Below are 18,384 nucleotides of genomic sequence, written 5' to 3'. Positions count from 1 at the left end.
AACACCACCACCTCCGAGTTCCCCTCCGAGTCACACACACCATCCCCCGCTTGGAAATATATCGGCCGTTCCTCCGTCGTCGCTGGGTCAAAATCCTGGAACTCCCTTCCTAACAGCACTGCGGGAGAACCTTCACCACACGGACTGCAGCGGTTCAAGAAGGCGGCTCACCACCACCTTCTCAAGGGGCAACTAGGGGATGGGCAATAAATGCCGGCCTCGCCAGCGGCGCCCGTATCCCGAGAATGAATTTTTATAAGTGATCCGTTCCGATCAAAAGGCAATCACTTAGAAAAAGGCTTGTATTTATATAGTCCCTCAACATGTCTCTCAGAAATAGCTTAAAGTGCTTCATGTACAATGATTAACTTTTTTTAAATGCACTGAATGTTACTTGGACAAATGTGGGAGCCATTTTTGTACACAGCAAGATCTCACCGGCAAGTGGCCAGTTAATCTGTTTTTTTTTTGCTGGTGTTGGCTGAGAAATGAACGTTAGCTACAATATGGGCCAAGTGCAGGCAATTGGGACTAGCTTAGTGGTGTAAACTGGGCGACATGGGCATGTTGGGCCGAAGGGCCTGTTTCCATGTTGTAAACTTCTATAATCGCTGTATTTGTCAAGAGGTGCCATCTGACTTGAGCGAACAGCCTTGTACGGGCATACGATTGGAAGGGTAAGGATCCTCAGGCCCGTCAATGGTCACCCGGTCCATCACAGTCAAACCTTGTGCAACCCCCCCACCCACCACCCCCCATTCCTAATCGCTAGTAATGCTAACCCATGAGGGAGGCCAAAAAAAAATCTGTATCCAATTTTAAGAAAAGCTCTGGGAAATTCCTCCCGACTCCCGAAGGCAATCAACCGAGGAGATCCCATCATGTTTCCATTTGTGGGAGAGACCAAAACTATGGGGCCATAAATATAAGAGAGTCACTAGTAAATCCAATTAGGAATTCAGGAGAAACTTCTTTACCCAGAGAGTGGTGGGAATGCCAGAGAGTGGTGGGAACATGGAACTCGCTCCCACATGGAGTAGTTGAGGCGAATGATATAGATGCATTTAAGGGGACGCTTCAATTCGGAAGTCTGGGAACGCCTTGATTTTAAAACTCTCATCCTTGTTTTCAAATCCCTCCGCGGCCTCGTCCCCCTCCCTATCTCCTCCAGCCCCTACAACCCTCCGAGATCTCTGCGCTCCTCCAATTCTGGCCTCTTGCGCATCCCCGATTTCCATCGCTCCACCATTGGCGGCCGTGCCTTCAGCTGCCTGGGCCCTAAGCTCTGGAATTCCCTCCCTAAACCTCTCCGCCTCTCTCTCCTCCTTTAAGACGCTCCTTAAAACCTACCTCTTTGACCAGGCTTTCGGTCACCTGTCCTAATATCTCCTTATGTGGCTCGGTGTCAAATTTTGTTTGATAATCGCTCCTGTGAAGCGCCTTGGGATGTTTTACTACGTTAAAGGCGCTATATAAATGCAGGTTGCTGTTGTTGAAGCTAGATAAACACATGAGGGAGAAAGGAATAGAAGGATATGCTGATCGGGTGAGATGAGTTAGGGTGGGAGGAGGCTTGTGTGGAGCATAAACACCAGCATAGACCAGTTGGGCCAAATGGCCTATGTGCTGTACATTCTATGTAATTCCTTGATGCATCACTAGACATACGTAGCTAAACCTCTTCCCTTACTATATCCCAGTGTCCCTGACCATAGGATGGCAGAGAATTAGAAAAGATAATTTCGATCCAACTGGTCAACCCCAAAGGTCTCAACCCACTTCATCTCCCACACTTTTCCACAGCCCTGGCTGCCGAAACTTTATTCCTCACCCTTTCGAAATGTATAAAATTTTTCCACTTCCACTGCCCCTCTGGTAAGCCATTCTGTAGAATCACCGTCCTCTGCGTGCAGATGTTATGTTGTAACTGGGTATTGTGATATGGCCCCACGAGCAACGTCTGGTTTCTCAGCTGTACTTCGCAGCTTGAGCCTCGATTGAGAGTGTTGCTTGGGGGTCACTGACCAGGCCGCTCCTGTCTCAACCAAGGTCCACACCCGTGACCTTTTCAGCTGGTGTCATGGTGATGGGGATAAAGAATCGTAGAATCGTAAAGCACAGAAGGCGGCCATTCGGCCCATCGTGCTGCTCTTTGGACTAGTTAGTTAGTCCCACTCCCCCCTGCTCTTTCCCCGTAGCCCTGCTAATATTTCCCCTTCAAGTATTTTATCCAATTCCCTTTTGAAAGTTACTATTGAATCTGCTCCCACCGCTCTTTCAGGCAGCGCATTTCAGATCATAACTCGGTGTAAAAAAAAGTCTCATCTCCACCTCTGGTTCTTTTTCCAATTACCTTAAATCTGTGTCCTCTGGTTCCCGACCCTCCTGCCACTGGAAACAGTTTCTCCTTATTTAGTCTCTCAAAACCCCTCATGATTTTGAACACCTCGATTAAATCTCCCCTTAACCTTCTCTGCTCTAAGGAGAACAATCCCAGCTTCTCCAGTCTCTCCATGTAACTAATGTCCCTTATCCCCGATATCCAGAAGTGGGAAATTTTTTTTTTTGAAAGAAGGAACTGGATATTGACTATTCTTTTCTTTCCCCTCGTAGCGAAGGCGAGCTGGATTTCAGATATCAGGACGAGTCAGCAGCCGGCGAGACGACGTCGGACGAGCCGTACGACCCCAGCGAGTTCACCGAGAAGAGGACGAACCGGGATATCGTCACCGTGGCCGACCTGGAGCCGCTCAGGCTGGGGGGCGGGCGCTCCGCGACCAGGACGGCGACGACGACGACCACGAGCGGCGGCGGCGGCAGCAGCAGCGAGCCCTGGTCGCTGGGGGACGTCCGCGTGGACACCGCCACTCCGGTTGTGACCACGGTCTCCTCGCAGACGGAAGAGACGTACGGCGACATGAACGAGAATTGGGAACTGGTGCTGCCCGACCTCAACGGATGATCAAGCTGAACCCGCGCGGAGGACAGGAGAGAGAATCACATTTATGTCATTTAAGTCGTAGGTCCCTTTTGGAGAGGGGGGGGGAAAAGAGAGGGGGAAATAAAGAGGGGGAGAGGGGCAAACGCAGGCCCACGAGAATTCATGTGCCCCACCCCTAATTAAAAAAACAGGAGCAAGATAGGTGAAAGACTGTAAAATAAAATATATCCTATTGTACTAGGGCGTTGCCATGATTATTGTAGACTGCTCCCCTTAATGCCTAATCTGAATAAATATATTTTGAATTAAAACATGATATTTCCACAGTCGGCCCTAATTTCAAGACGAAAATGCAAATCTAATTCTTCCCCTCCCGTTTTTTTTGTTCTCTCTTCCCTCTTCTTGCTGGGCAGGGGGGTTTACAGGTCCTCACACTCAGTCGTTGGCATCTCGCCGGTGTGACATTCTTCACGAGCAGCCCCCCACCCCCACCCTCTAGCCTGGAGAGGCAAGCGACGGACATCGTATTTTTGCCCTCATTTTTCGATTGGGCACTTTACAGCCTTCCGGCCTCAACCTGGAGTTCAACAACTTCAGATCAGAACCACCGCTCCCATTTTCTCGGACAGCAGGTGCTGGTAACGGTGCTGCTGTTGCCATTTACGTCAGGCGCGTCTATTCGAAGAGAAAGTGCTCATCCCCTGGTGCTCGTCACAGCGATTTACGCCCTCCTCTCGACCCATCTTCTGTTTCTTTACCTGTCCCCTTTTCCACCCTCCTTTTGCCTTGCACCATCGTCCCTTTCGTCCTTCAATCACCCCTCCCCCCCCCCCGGGCCCACATCCCTGACTCTGTACTTGCTTGTAAACTTTAACTTTGTCCAGTTCTGACGAACGGTCATCGACCTGAAACGTTAACTCTCGAGTTTCTCTCTCTCTCCACAGATGCAGCCGGGCCGGCTGCGTGTTTTCCAGCATTTTCTGTTTTTATTTCAGTTGCCAGCGTCCCCTGTAGTTTGCTTTTGTTTCGGTATTTATTTTTTTCGCTCAATCTAAGCTGCAGATCTTCGAGGCGAGACAAGCAACTTACCCCCTCCTCCGACGGACGCTTTCTAATTTCAAACTCATTTCACCTGCGACCACAATTGAGGTCAAGTAATCTTGCATCTGCAGTAAACATCATCTTCAGCACCTAAAGAGAAAACCTAAATCATGTCCCCCTCTTGAATCTTTCTTCCCCCCCACTGAGGACTTTATTTTCGACACGAATTGAAAACATTCCCATTCGCAGGGCTTCCCATACGCACTCTCTTTTTCCCAGCGATTGCATTCACTCCTCATCTCTTGTGTGCGGTGTCCAGTCTCCCTTCCGACCTCTTGCGTCTTTACCTCCCCTCGCCTGACGTCGTGGGTTCCAGCTGCACTCTGACAGCTGGCCAGAGTGAGGCGCTCCCGAGCTGAGGCAGCGAACAGTTAGTCGCCCGTAGCCGACTCTCCATAATTCTAAAGTTGTCGAATTCAAATCATTGGATGAGCCAAACTCATTTTAGCCCTGCAGGTTCCCACGTTGCTGCATTACTTAATTCAAAGTGTTGGTTAATTCGAAGGTTTTAGAGCAAGAAAGTTGGAGTAAATGTCTTTTAGCTGTGTTTAACAGGCCAAGAGTAGAATGGAACTATATTCTCTGGAGTTTAGAAGAATGAGAGGTGATCTCATTGAAACATCTAAGATTCTGAGGGTGTTTGACAGGGTAGATGCTTGAGAGGGATATTTCCCCTGGCTGGAGAGTCTAGAACTAGGGAGCATAGTCTCAGGATCAGGGGTCGGCCATTTAGGACTGAGATGAGGAAAAATTTCTTCACTCAGAAGGTTGTGAATCTTTGGAATTCTCCACCCCAGAGGGCTGTGGATGCTCAGTCGTTGAGCATATTCAAGGCTGAGATGGATAGATGTTAGGAATCTCAGGGAATCAGGGTGGGAAAGTGGAGTTGAGGTCGAAGATCAGCCATGATCTTACTGAATGGCGGAGCAGGCTCGAGGGGCCGTATGGCCGACTCCTGCTCCTATTTCTTACATTAAGGGAAGTAACTGCACCACCTCAGGAGCAAGTAAGAATAACAGGTATTCGTGGTAGAGGTAACATTGAAAGAACTTGCATTTCTATAGTGCCTTTCACTATCTCAGGCCATCCCAAAGCGCTTTACAGCCAAAGAAATATGTGAAGTGTAGTCACTGTTGTAATGTAGGAAACTACAACTGCAGCCAATTTGCACACAGCAAGATCCCACAAACAGAGATAAATGCCCAGATAATCTATTTTAGTGATGTTGGTTGAGGGATAAATATTGGCCCAGGACACCGGGGAGATGTTCCTTGCTCTTCAATATAGTGGCTGTGGAATCTTTCACATCCACCTGAGACAGGGTGTCGGTTTAACATCTCATCCGAAAGACAGCACCCTCTGACAGTGCTGCACTCCCTCAGTACTGGCACTGGGAGTGTCAGCCTGGATTATGGGCTTCAGTCTCTGCTGTGGGACTTGAACCTACAACCTTCTGACTCAGAGGCGAGAGAGAGAATGCTACCCACTGAGCCACGGCTGAAACAATCAAGGGTAGAGTGTATTTGACTGTGGAGGGAGGGAGGGCGAGCAAGTCCAACCAGGCATCCAGAAGACTTACCATTTCCAGTCGGGGAAGCATTGGACGGTGACCACCAGCGGAAACCCTGACCGATGAGGCTAATCGTAACATCCGACGAAGTTCGGCTGCAGGGCTGCGATTGAAGCCGGGGTCTTTGCGATGGGTGTGGCTCACTTGCACTGCGTCCCGACCGGCCAAGACGTGGGGGCAAACGGTGATGTACGAGGGCAGAGTGGGGGGAGGGTTCTACTTCTGCGCGTGGCCGCCCATGGATTTTTACGTCCATTAAAATAAAATGGGGGGTGGGGGGAAGAGATGGGGAAAAGCACAGACCAGCATGGACGCAAGTGGGAAATCTTGGTCGTGGGCCAAAAAACAGTTAACCACTGCACTGCAGGAAATAACCAGAGCCTCTCGTGAAAATCAAATGCGAGATCAATAAATCAAATTTATTTCCACTCCCATCAGATAATGAACAGACCACCATATTAAGGCACATTCTTTTAAAACATTTACAGCCATCGGAGGAAGAAAAAAAAAGTAATAAATTTTCTTGCATTACAAACAAGTGCATTCTGTATGTAAAAACACAAGAATTTTTTTTTCTTTTTTTTTTAAAAACTAACGTAAAATTAAATATCTTTCGAGAGAGGAAAAAACAAAAAGGAATGTCTAGTTATGCCTTCCCCCCACCCCACACATACTTCCCCCACCTGCCCCCATTTCTCCGTGTAAAGTTTACAGGAGGAAAGATGCCTATCATAAACCCGGAACAAAAAAAAAACAAATCTTTAAAAGGTGTGCATTTAATCACCTCTTTGAACCACGCACGTAGACTAGAGAGAGAGAGAGAGAGAGGAGAAAAAATATTTCCCCCATGTAATACAAAGGGGGCGTCGAATTTTTTTTTTAAAGTGCAACAAGGCTATGTGCTAATCGATGAACAAAACTCACGGGGTAGCGAGTGCAAAAAAAAATCATAGAGTTTAACAGCCAGACCCAAACCCAACTGTGAAAAGCTGCCCCATCAAGTGGGCCCACACTTGTACTGACTGAACCCAGGAGCTCCCCCCGAATCAGTGACTGACCGACCCCTAGTATTTTTGTACAGTTGCCCCCATTTTGGACTGGAGTCCAATTTTTTTGGGTTGGTGGCGGGGGCGAGTCGATTAAAACTGTCGACATGATACGCAAAATCCACGTGTGTCTTTTTTTATCCCTCCATCAGGTTCGCCAATGGGAAGGTGCAGTTCTGAAAGGAATTCACCACCAACAAAGCCAACCTCAGGACTATACTCATGATCCAGGGAAGAAATAACCGGGCGGGCTCCATTGAGGGGGGGGGGGGGGGGGGTCGTGCACTGCCGTCCCACCCAGTTTTCCTCCACTCGCTGCGCCAGGGTGATCTCCAATAGCTCCAGGAATATCTGACCCTTAGGGAGGGAGCAAAGATTTTTAAAAACTCAAACTTCCAAGTTTGGATCCCAACGCAAACTCCACCATTTTGAAATGGCCCCCCCACCCTCCCAATTTCCATAAGGATGGAATTTTGAGTCCGGATTTAGAAAGAAAGGCTTGCATTTATACAGCGACGAGGTAGCCAATTTGCACACACCAAGCTCCTACAAACAGCAATGTGATAATAACCAGATAATGTTTATGTGATTGGTTGAGAACTCCCCACTGCTCTTCTTCCAATAACGTCCACCCGAGAGGGGCAGACGGGGCCTCGGTTTAACCCAACGACAGAAAGACGGCACCTCCGACAGTGCAGTATTCCCTCGGTACTGCCACTGGGAGTGTCGGCTTGGATTACGGGGCCCAAGTCTCTAGAGTGGGGGCTCGAACCCACGACATTCTGACTCAGAGGGGAGAGTGCGCTACCCACTGAGTCAGGGCTGACATTGAAACTTAGGTCCGTTCCCAACAGCAGAACTTCCCGCTCGATCTTGTTCCTAACCCGAAACCCTCAATTCCCCAACAGTGGCCCCATTTCTTCAAAAAAAAAAATCGATATGGTTAACACTTAATTTACTATTAGACAGAATGGATGAAGGGTTTGTGATAACCCAACCTTGTGTGTCAATCCATGACCAATTTAGTGACATTTTGTGCCCTATGACACGGGGGCCCTCACCATTATAAAGTGACCCGGTTGCCGTAATTTCGGCCTGGGTGAACGTTTGTAGCCGAGCAGTATTTTTGGGGTGCCAACCTCAGGCTTTCCCCAGCGACCGGAATCTATGCTTTCAGAAGCAGCACGTGTACAAAACGGCTTGTTGTCGGCCTGGGGGGGGCGGGGGTGGAATGCCAACTCTGGGCGGACGTGTCCCTGGAGATTCAATCACATGATCTCCCGCCTCCAACTGCCCCGCCCGGTCGAGCAGCCTCCTTTCCCACCCCGCCTTTCTCCGATATTTTTAAAACTAACGAACAAAAGTGATAAAAGAAAAATGAAAAAACAAAACAATTTTATTTTAATGCCTCCGATGATTTTTCTCCTGGGTGTTGCTCGTAGCAGTGTCCTGGAGATTCATCTTTAATTCCAGGAGACTCCAGGGCAAACCTGGAGGGTCGGCAACCCTACGTCGGAGGCCATTATCATGGTCTTAAAATGGATCGGGCTGCCGTAGGCAGGTATAAACTGGGGTGGGGGAGTCTGCAGCAGATGGGAGCCTCACAGAAGGAAGCGAGCACAAACGGAGCATTTAAAAAGGTCAACAAAACAGCAGAGAGAAATGAAAGAGGGAAGCGTTCTGTACTCGGCTATTACTGATGCGTCTGCCCATCAGACTGGATGTTTTCGACGACCTACGTTGCACCAGCCTACCAAAGTGCAACAAGTAAAGGGACAGGAATCATTTGGAAGTGTGCCATTTTAAGCAAACAAGCTCTTTCTGACCATAAGATGGTACTTAAAAGTATTCAAAGTGCTGTCAAAGTTACAACTACTGTAAATGATATGTGTCTTATTTTTAAAACTACCAGTTTAAGAGGCAGGGCTGGGGTCCTACATTCTGTGTAGGACACGCTCTCCGATGCAACTTTGTGAACGGGAAGATCCATCCCCTGTGTAATCAGGAGGGGGGGGGGGAACGTGACAAAATATAACCAATGTCAACCCAGAAGTTTTAAACAGAACCCGTCACCGTCTGCCCAGTGTGTGAATGCAAAACAAGTGCGATCGCGTAAGCCTGCAGCACTTTTTATTTTAAGAAAGGGCTGCAATCAAACACCCAACTTCAGCTGTTTAGGCCCTCTGATCTGGAATTCCTTCCCTAAACCTCTCCGCCTCAATCTCTCTCTCCTCCATAAAACCTACCTCTGTGGCCAAGCTATTGGCCACCTGTCCTAATATCTCCTCCTTCCGCCTCTGTCAATTTATGTCTGATTTAGGCTCCCGTGAAGCGCCTTGGGACTACGTTGGCTAACGTTTTTACTACGTTAAAGGCGAGTCGCTGCTGTTGGCTTTTACTATCCGCTTTTTATGGTCATCAAAATTACCGTGGCAGTCGCCCGGAAACCAGGCCGTCCAGTTCAGAACTGGATGGGTGGCCAGTGGAGTTTTAGAAACGTATAAAACGAAAGAGGACAGAGGGAGGTCAGTAACTGTACACTGAGGGATGGTGGGGCAAATCAGTAGAATACACCCACCCTTTGGATGGGGAACTGCTGCCTGGTAAAACATCTGGAGGCATTTTACCAGGATTGGCAAATAAGCAAATCAACAATTACGTTCCATGAAATTGCATTTATATAGCGCCTTTAACGGAGTAAAACATCCCAAGGTTCTTCGCAGGAGCGATTATCAAACAAAATTTAACACCGAGCCACATAAGGGGATATCAGGACAGGTGACCAAAAGCTTGGCCAAAGAGGTAGGTTTTAAGGAGCGTCTTAAAGGAGGAGAGAGAGGCGGAGAGGTTTAGGGAGGGAATTCCAGAGCTTGGAGACTAGGCGGCTGAAGGCACGGCCGCCAATGGTGGAGCGATGGAAATCGGGAGATGCGCAAGAGGCCAGAATTGGAGGAGCGCAGAGATCTCGGAGGGTTGTAGGGGCTGGAGGAGGTTACAGAGTTAGGGAGGGAGGAAGCGAGGCCCATGGAGAGGATTTGCAAACATCCCTTAAGAGCATCACAAGCAGCATATATACATATATCAAAAAACTTTGAAGAGACCGTGGCGAAAAGTGCAAATTTCCCCAAGGACATCAATTCAGAGTTGCCACACGACCCGTTTATGGACCCAAAAAGCCCAACGTGCTGTCCTGAGATTTGTTTTAAAAGATGCAATTTGGATAACAGAAAAGATGCAGCACCAGAAAAAAAACAACAGCCCACATTTTTTTCCCCCGCTATGTACATCTGGGATACGCAGACATTGGTCATTAAAGTCTTCAGGTGAACCTTCAGCAGCAGCAAAGCATTCCCAAGAAGCCACAAACCCATCTGCTTGTCCTGCCCCCTCCCTGGCAGATGATGGCGGTCTAAAATGGGTTCCCAGAGCAGACCCATTCCTGGGAACAATCCCCCCACCCCCCGACTATAGCAACACTGCTCCTAGGAGTGCGTTAAACCCAGAGTCTTTAACCCAGAGAGCGGATCTCGCTGCCACATGGAGTGGTCGTGGCGAACAGCATAGACGCACTGAAGGGGAAGCTAGATGGGGGAGAAAGGAATAGAAGGATATGCTGATAGGGTGAAATGAAGTAGGGAGCGAGGGAGGAGGCTCGTGTGGAGCATAAACACTGGCATGGACCAGACGGGCCGAATGAACAGTTTCTGTGCTGTAAATTCTATGTTAAACCAATGAACAGGAGATAACGGATTCCTAAGGGTGGGAAAGCAAAAATCAGTAAGCAGAAGAAAAAGGACGGAGAAATAATCAGCACGATTGTCACAAGGGAAGTGAAGGAGGTGGGAAAGGGACCGTCCACTCAAACCCCTCTGCTCCCACTTTAGTATTATTCATTGTATTGTGAAAAGAACTGTCGTTTGTGTCTCCACTGAGCCCAGATTAGTCCCAATGCCGAGTTAGGATCTACCTAAATATATGCATCACACCGAGTATAACGGAGGGAAGGAAGTGAACAGCAGCTTTCCACGTCGGGCGACTGCGTCGCTGTCCTGTATCGTGACATCCTTGGTGTGACGCAGATGGAAGCTGGCAACCAGTTCAGGGTTCATTCTGATGAGGGAATGGAGCCCTTAGATTTGGAGGTGGGGCAGAGACGGCTTCCCAGTTTGGTTTTGAGTTAGGTAGGCAAAGCGCATTTTAAAGCATCAGGAAAAAAAGAATTTAATTTCAATAGCGTCTTTCACGAGCTCAGGACATCCCAAAGCGCTTTACAGCCTATGAACTACTTTTGACATGTAGTCAATGTTGAAATATAGGAAACGCAGCAGCCAATTTACGCACAACAAGGTCCCACAAACAGCAATGAGATAATGACCAGATAATCTGTTTTAGTGATGTGGGTTGAGGGATAAATATTGGCCACGACACCGGGGAGAACTCCCCTGCTCTTCTTCCAATAAATGGTCACGGGATGTTTTACGACCGCCTGAGGGGGCAGACGGGGCCTCGGTTTAACATCGCATCAAAAACACGGCACCTCAGGCAGTGCAGCACTCCCTCAGTACTGGCACTCGGAGTATCGGCCGAGATTTTGTGCTCGAGTCTCTGGAGTGGGACTTGAACCCACGGCCTTCTGACTCAGAGACGAGAGCGCCAACCAACGAGCCACGGCTGACCGTGTCAGCAGCTCCGCGTCACACCAAAGATGCCAAGACGTGGCAGAGATACGATACTGGTGTAGTTCAACACGGAGAGCAGCAGTTAACGCAGGCAGGGCCTCTTAAGCTATCGCCCTCGTCCCGGGGCCCCAAGAGCAATCAATTCGCCTTAACTCTTAAACACGCACATCTCCCAAACATCCAAAGATCCCACTGCACTCTCCCACAAGCACCATGCAAATCAGCAGTATGAAAACTGATGGAAAGTTTTAAGACTCAAATTTCCAAAAGTGCTATGTGACTGCTCTGGTACCATCTAGTGGCAGGGATTGAGAACTTCAGTAGATGATATGACAGCCCATTTCCTCCAAGCCCTGGCAAGTCTAGCCCTTGAAGCCCAGTTGTGCGTTCCCTGATATTTTGATTGTCCCGTTTGAATTTTCGTGGGCCTGGAGGTTTGGAAAAGGGGCTGTTCCTAGCACCTTGGCCTCACTGGCGAATAAATCCCACACCACGATCTGTTGGCATAAGCAATTTGAGACACACTGGGATTGATGGGGGCAGGGTTCAAAGGTTGAACAGGCTGGGGCTCTTTTCTCTAGAAAAAGAGAGAAGGCTGAGGGGTGACCTGATAGAGGCCTTTAAAATTATAAAAGGATTTCACAGGGTAGATGTAGAGAAGATGTTTCCCCTTGTGGGGGGAGACCAAAACTAGGGAAACATATTGTCAAGACATCTTCATTTAATCTGAAAGACTAAACAGGATGGGGCTCCTCTCTCTAGAAAAAAGATTGAGGGGTGACCTGATATGAAAGGGTTTGATAGGGGAGACGTAGAGGAGATGTTTCCACTTGTGGGAGAGACCAGATCTAGGGGGGGGGCCATAAATATAAGAGAGTCACTAATAAATCCAATCAGGAATTCAGGAGAAACCTCTTTACCCAGAGAGTGGCGAGAATGTGGAACTCGCTCCCACAAGGAGTGGTTGAGGTGAATAACATCGATGCATTTCAGGGGAAGCTCGATAAACACATGAGGGAGAAAGGAATAGAAGGATATGTTGATAGGGTGAGACGAAGCAGGGAGGGAGGAGGCTCATAAACACCAGCATGGACCAGTTGGGAAGAATGGCCTGTTTCTGTGCTGTAAAAGTCTATGTAATTCTAAGTATCGGGGCCCCCCCACCCCGAGACTCCATGGTACGCAGCCCCAGGACGACAAAAGCTGGGACTCTAGCAGAGGAATGTTTTCTGCTGGGCAAGACCCAACAATAAATGAATCCCAGACAGTCAGACTGTGGAACTTGGACTCCCTGTACATGCAATATTTTGCTCTGCAGTTAAGCCCAGATTTAAAAAAAAATTAAAAATCAAAACCTACTCCCCGAAATCTGCCCTTCAAATCCAAGCCCTCCCTTTGCCTTGAACTGAATGGGGAGCTGAGCGTCACCATCAGCAGCCAGCCAGCGAGCACTCGGTAGCAAACTGTCTGCAGAGGGGGTGGGGAAAGGAATATCGATTCAGAAAGGGGCAGAGTCTCGGTGCCTGGGAAGGGAAGGGGTGGACAGAAAGAGTGCACAAGCAAGAGAGAGAACAGGGTGGAGAGTGCGCGCGCGAGAGGGAGAAAAGAGAGAGAAAAAAAGGGTAGAGTGTGTGCGGGGAGAGCGATTGAGCGAGAGAGAAAGAGAGAGAGAGAGAGAGAGAGAGAGAGAGAACACAGGGTAGAGAGCGTGCAGGGAGAGTGAGAGTGTGCACAGGGACAGCGAGAGCGAATGAGCAAGTGAGAGGGCGGGGAGAGCGAGAGCGCAGGGGAGAGGGGCAGCGAGAGCGAGTGAGTGGGCGGGGAGAGCGAGAGCGCAGGGGAGAGGGGCAGCGAGAGCGAGTGAGTGGGCGGGGAGAGCGAGAGCGCAGGGGAGAGGGGCAGCGAGAGCGAGTGAGTGGGCGGGGAGAGCGAGAGCGCAGGGGAGAGGGGCAGCGAGAGCGAGTGAGAGGGCGGGGAGAGCGAGAGCGCAGGGGAGAGGGGCAGCGAGAGCGAGTGAGAGGGCGGGGAGAGCGAGAGCGCAGGGGAGAGGGGCAGCGAGAGCGAGTGAGAGGGCGGGGAGAGCGAGAGCGCAGGGGAGAGGGGCAGCGAGAGCGAGTGAGAGGGCGGGGAGAGCGAGAGCGCAGGGGAGAGGGGCAGCGAGAGCGAGTGAGAGGGCGGGGAGAGCGAGAGCGCAGGGGAGAGGGGCAGCGAGAGCGAGTGAGAGGGCGGGGAGAGCGAGAGCGCAGGGGAGAGGGGCAGCGAGAGCGAGTGAGAGGGCGGGGAGAGCGAGAGCGCAGGGGAGAGGGGCAGCGAGAGCGAGTGAGTGGGCGGGGAGAGCGAGAGCGCAGGGGAGAGGGGCAGCGAGAGCGAGTGAGTGGGCGGGGAGAGCGAGAGCGCAGGGGAGAGGGGCAGCAAGAGCGAGTGAGAGGGCGGGGAGAGCGAGAGCGCAGGGGAGAGGGGCAGCAAGAGTGAGCAAGAGCACGTGTGCCAGACACACTTCTCGTCGCCACCAGATGGAAGCACAAGGCAGCGCTGGCCAATACAACCAGCCAGAGATTGCCAGGGACAGACGGTGCAGCACCGTGGCAAGCACTAACAGTCCAGGCCACCTCCTGCTCTGCCGCCACGTACCAGGGGAACTCATTTCGTCCATCTCAGGAGGACGAAAGGGTAACTGGATCCATCTGGGATTCGAACTCTGGTCTACCAGCCTGGCACTGAAACAACTGAGCTACCCAATACACACTGGACAGAAAGATTAAAAATTATTTTCAACATACAAACAGCCATTGGGGTCTAAAGAACAGGGTGCGGTTGGAGAGTCTTACTGGAGTTTTATTAATCATTCCAAACTGTATGAGTCACCTCATCAGAGCTTTACTGGGTCACGCAGAACTGACTGAACAGTTACAGAAGGAAATCAGGCCTTCTACATCTAAGGACTGCATTGCTACTGCAGCCTATAACCACACATCAGGAAATGAAGGATTTATATGCACTGTTTGACTGAAGAGTTATTTTGTTTTTAACTTTTCCTTTGTGCTTATCAACACAAGGGATGTTGGTGCAGGGAAATAACCACACTCCCTTTTCAGGCAGGTAAAGCTCATAAGAACACAAGAAATAGGAGCAGGAGTAGGCCATACCGCCCCTCGAGCCTGCTCCGCCATTCAATAAGATCATGGCTGATCTTCGACCTCAACTCCACTTTCCCGCCCGATCCCCATGTCCCTTGATTCCCCTAGAGTCCAAAAATCTATCCATCTCAGCCTTGAATATACTCAACGACTGAGCACCCACAGCCCTCTGGGGTAGAGAATTCCAAAGATTCACCACCCTGAGTGAAGAAATTCCTCCTCATCTCAGTCTTAAATGGCTGACCCCTTATCCTGAGACTATGCCCCCTAGTTCTAGACTCTCCTGCCAGGGGAAACAGACTCTCCGCATCTACCTGTTAAGCCCCCTCAGAATCTTGTATGTTTCAATGAGATCGCCTCTCATTCTTCTAAACTCCAGAGAGTACAGGCCCATTCTACTCAATCTCTCCTCATAGGACAACCCTCTCACCCCAGCTCCCGCTACACTGTCCCATCAAACACTCCCAGGGCAGGTACAGCACGGGTTAGATACAGAGTAAAGCTCCCTCTACACTGTCCCATCAAACACTCCCAGGGCAGGTACAGCACGGGTTAGATACAGAGTAAAGCTCCCTCTACACTGTCCCGTCAAACACTCCCAGGGCAGGTACAGCACGGGTTAGATACAGAGTAAAGCTCCCTCTACACTGTCCCATCAAACACTCCCAGGGCAGGTACAGCACGGATTAGATACAGAGTAAAGCTCCCTCTACACTGTCCCATCAAACACTCCCAGGGCAGGTACAGGGTTAGATACAGAGTAAAGCTCCCTCTACACTGTCATGTAATAAAAAAATACACTGGAATCGTACAACAGGTCAATCGGCATCTTGGAGAGAGACAGACAAGTTGATGCTCGGGGAGGAGACCCCCAGACACTGCGAAGGGACTCCAGCCACATCACTGGCCTGTCTTCCCCTGATGCTGACAGACCTGCTTTGTTTCTCCAGCATTTTCCATGTCTATTTCATATCTTCAATATTTGCGTTTTTTTTATATACTTACTTAATCCGATTATATATTTGGAACCAGGGCGATAAAAATGATTTAGCTCCATTATTAAATGTGTGTTCAGTGCACAGTTAGAAGTTTTCCCTTAATAACGAGTTGTCCGGAGTCAGTCTCAGCTTTGGACAACATGATAGCCCCTTGCTGATCTGCAACCATACTATTCCTTCTCTTTCATCTCCTTATATTCCATTGATTAGTTTCATCCCTTCCCTAACTCTTGCCCTCTTCTATCCCAAAAGGCAAGTTTCATTATCTCTTTGCGTTCAATGCATTTGGTCAAACTTCAAGTAACAATCTTTGGAGTCAGTGAAAAGTTAAAATAGATTTTTTTTTTTAAAGTCCTGCAAAGCACAGAGTAATCATTTTAAAAAAAAAGCACGCGATTAACTCACGAATATGAACAACCAGCTAACACAATTAAATCGTTCTCCCAACTGCGTAACCCATAGCTAGCAGCGAACAGCAGGGCAGGAATTCACACCAAGGGTTCCCATGTCATCACAAACCAGGAGATTGTAGCTCGGGTAATACCAAGACACTGAATTACTGCTGTGCATTTCTCAGGGCCGTTGGCCAAGGTTTGTTATAGTCTTTGGTGCCGGCGTAGACCAGTTGGACCGAATGGCCTGCTTCTGTGCTGCAGATTCTATGTAAAATCATGACAAGTGTACGAATATAGGAGATTTGTTGTGGAATATTGAGTATTGTGTCCAATTCCGGGCACCGTACTTTAGGAAGGATGTCCTTAGAGAGGGTGCAGAGGAAATAACCTAGAATGGTACCAGGGATGGGGGACTTCAGTTACATGGAGAGACTGGAGGAGCAGAGAGGGTTAAGGGGAGATTTGATAGAGGTGCTCAAAATTATGAATGGTTTTGATAAGTAAATAAGGAGAAACTACTTCCACTGGTAAGAGAGTCACAGATTTAAGATAACTGGCATAAGAACCAGAGGAGAGATGAGCAGAAATGTTTTTTACGCAGCGAGTTGTTCTGATCTGGAATGCGCTGCCTGAAAGGGCAGTGGAAGCAGATTCAATAGTAACTTTCAAAAAGGGAATTGGATAAATACTTGAAAAGGAAAAAATTGCAGGGCTATGGGGAAAGTGCAGGGGAGTGGGATTAGTTCTTTCAAAGAGCCGGCACAGGAACGATGGGCAGAATTGCCTCCCTCTGTGCTGTATCTTTCTATGATTAATATTGCACTGTGTCAAACCAATTGTCCCACTTATCAGTACCAAATAAAAGTGCATTTTGACATTTCTTTGTCGGGGGGTGAGGAGGGGGTAAGAGGAGAGATTAACAAACTCAGTTTTTAGTTCATTTCACAGTGTTCGGTAAGTGACCATTCTGGCCGAGTCCAAAGACTAAAATAAACAGTAGGAAAAGGCTCACCGGGCAAACTAGGGAGAGACACAGACAGACAAGGGAGGGCGGGGGTGGGGGGAAAGAGAGACAGAGATAGAGGGGTAGAGAGGGAGCAAGAGCATTAAAAAGAGGCAGCAATGTACAGCGGACAATCAACCTGAAGGTGTATGTATGTAATATATATACACGTATATACACACATATACACACACACATACACGCACATATTTTCAAGATTCCTGAACCTCAGGTTTTGAATAAAAGTTCCATTCCTGGTCTGAATTGAAACAGGTTGCTGTTAATGTCGCTGATACTGCCACACACACACACACACACACACACGGCAGCAAAAATTTATACATTTTTTAATATATTTATATATATATATAATTTAGATATATATTAATCCTTCAAATCTATGTCTACTTTAGGCACCATAAGGTTAGGTGACAAACTTGTGGATTCATATCTGCTATCCCAATGATCAATAACGCCATTACCGTTTAGTAAAGCCGCTTTGCAATCTGTCACAAAAACACAGGCCGGGTGCACCGGATTCCTGGCGAGTGACTATTCACTACTCCACCCATTTGCCCCCTCGAAAAGAGTGTAGAAGTTTTAAGCGAGAACGGCGTTTCAACTCTGATGAGGCAAACAAAATGCAAATCGTCGCGTGTTTTAAAAATGATCGCTGCGATGGCTGAACAATGAGGGGGGAGGGGGGGTGAAGAGGAGGGGGGTGGTGAAGAGGGGGGGGGGTAGTACAAAGGTGTACTAACCTGGGCCAACACCTGCCATTTCATACACTGTTTGGTGCCAGCATGCAGTCAGTGAAGGGGCAGAGCAGCGGGGGAGCGGACGGTGAGGCATCTTCCTGAAAAGGACGGGGAGAGCAGCGGAAACAAGAGGGCAGGAGTTCATGTTGGCTTGACGCACTCGTTTACGTCGAACGAATTTGATAAAGAGCGATAAGGTCACCAACAGTAACTCCCGCGCTTGGGTCCCAGCCGCTGCACGTCTCCTAGCCACTGGCTCAGAGAAAGCTCCCCGAGTGCCCAATACGGGTGGATAACTAGATCCCGCGGCACATGCACGCTGGGGAGCGGCCAACGCTTAACGTTTGTGCGCTAGACAAATAATCGGTGAGGGTGACAATCAGCATCCATTGCAACGCAGTTCTCCGGGTCGCTGCCAGTGCGATTTGGCCAAGTCAATGCGAGAACACATATAGGATATTGCAAAAACAACACAAAGTTAACTCGAAATTACCCTAGGGAGAGTGAGAGTGAGAGTGAGAGAGAGAGAGAGAGAGAGAATTTCATCTCAATGGTTGCCACTTAACCCAAGAATAAAGGTGCATAGGGGTAAACGCCCTTGACTAGCGGCTTAAAGCATATTAAAACCCTGCCTCTTACAGCCCTTGTTCACAGCCAGTGAAGTAGGCAATATGCAAAGGTTTTAGCTGCTGGAGGTTGGGGGGGGGGGGCTTTTTTTTGCAACCATTTATAAAAATATATCTTTGATCTGTTGAG

The 18,384-nt window shown here is 49.0% G+C and overlaps 1 protein-coding gene across 1 annotated transcript in view; it reads left to right on the top strand.

The window, feature by feature from the left end:
- The window catches only part of dcst2 (DC-STAMP domain containing 2), an 80,658-nt gene extending 77,615 nt beyond the window's left edge, over positions 1–3,043 (top strand). The window contains 1 exon segment of the mRNA XM_067976066.1: positions 2,614–3,043. Within this exon segment, the coding sequence (XP_067832167.1) occupies positions 2,614–2,962 (349 nt within the window). The 3' untranslated portion in view covers positions 2,963–3,043.
- The last annotated feature ends 15,341 nt before the right edge of the window (positions 3,044–18,384 follow it).

The sequence above is a fragment of the Heptranchias perlo genome, chromosome 44, assembly GCF_035084215.1.
Source record: "Heptranchias perlo isolate sHepPer1 chromosome 44, sHepPer1.hap1, whole genome shotgun sequence".
Lineage (NCBI taxonomy): Eukaryota > Metazoa > Chordata > Chondrichthyes > Hexanchiformes > Hexanchidae > Heptranchias > Heptranchias perlo.
This window is presented reverse-complemented; position numbering and strand designations above follow the sequence as displayed.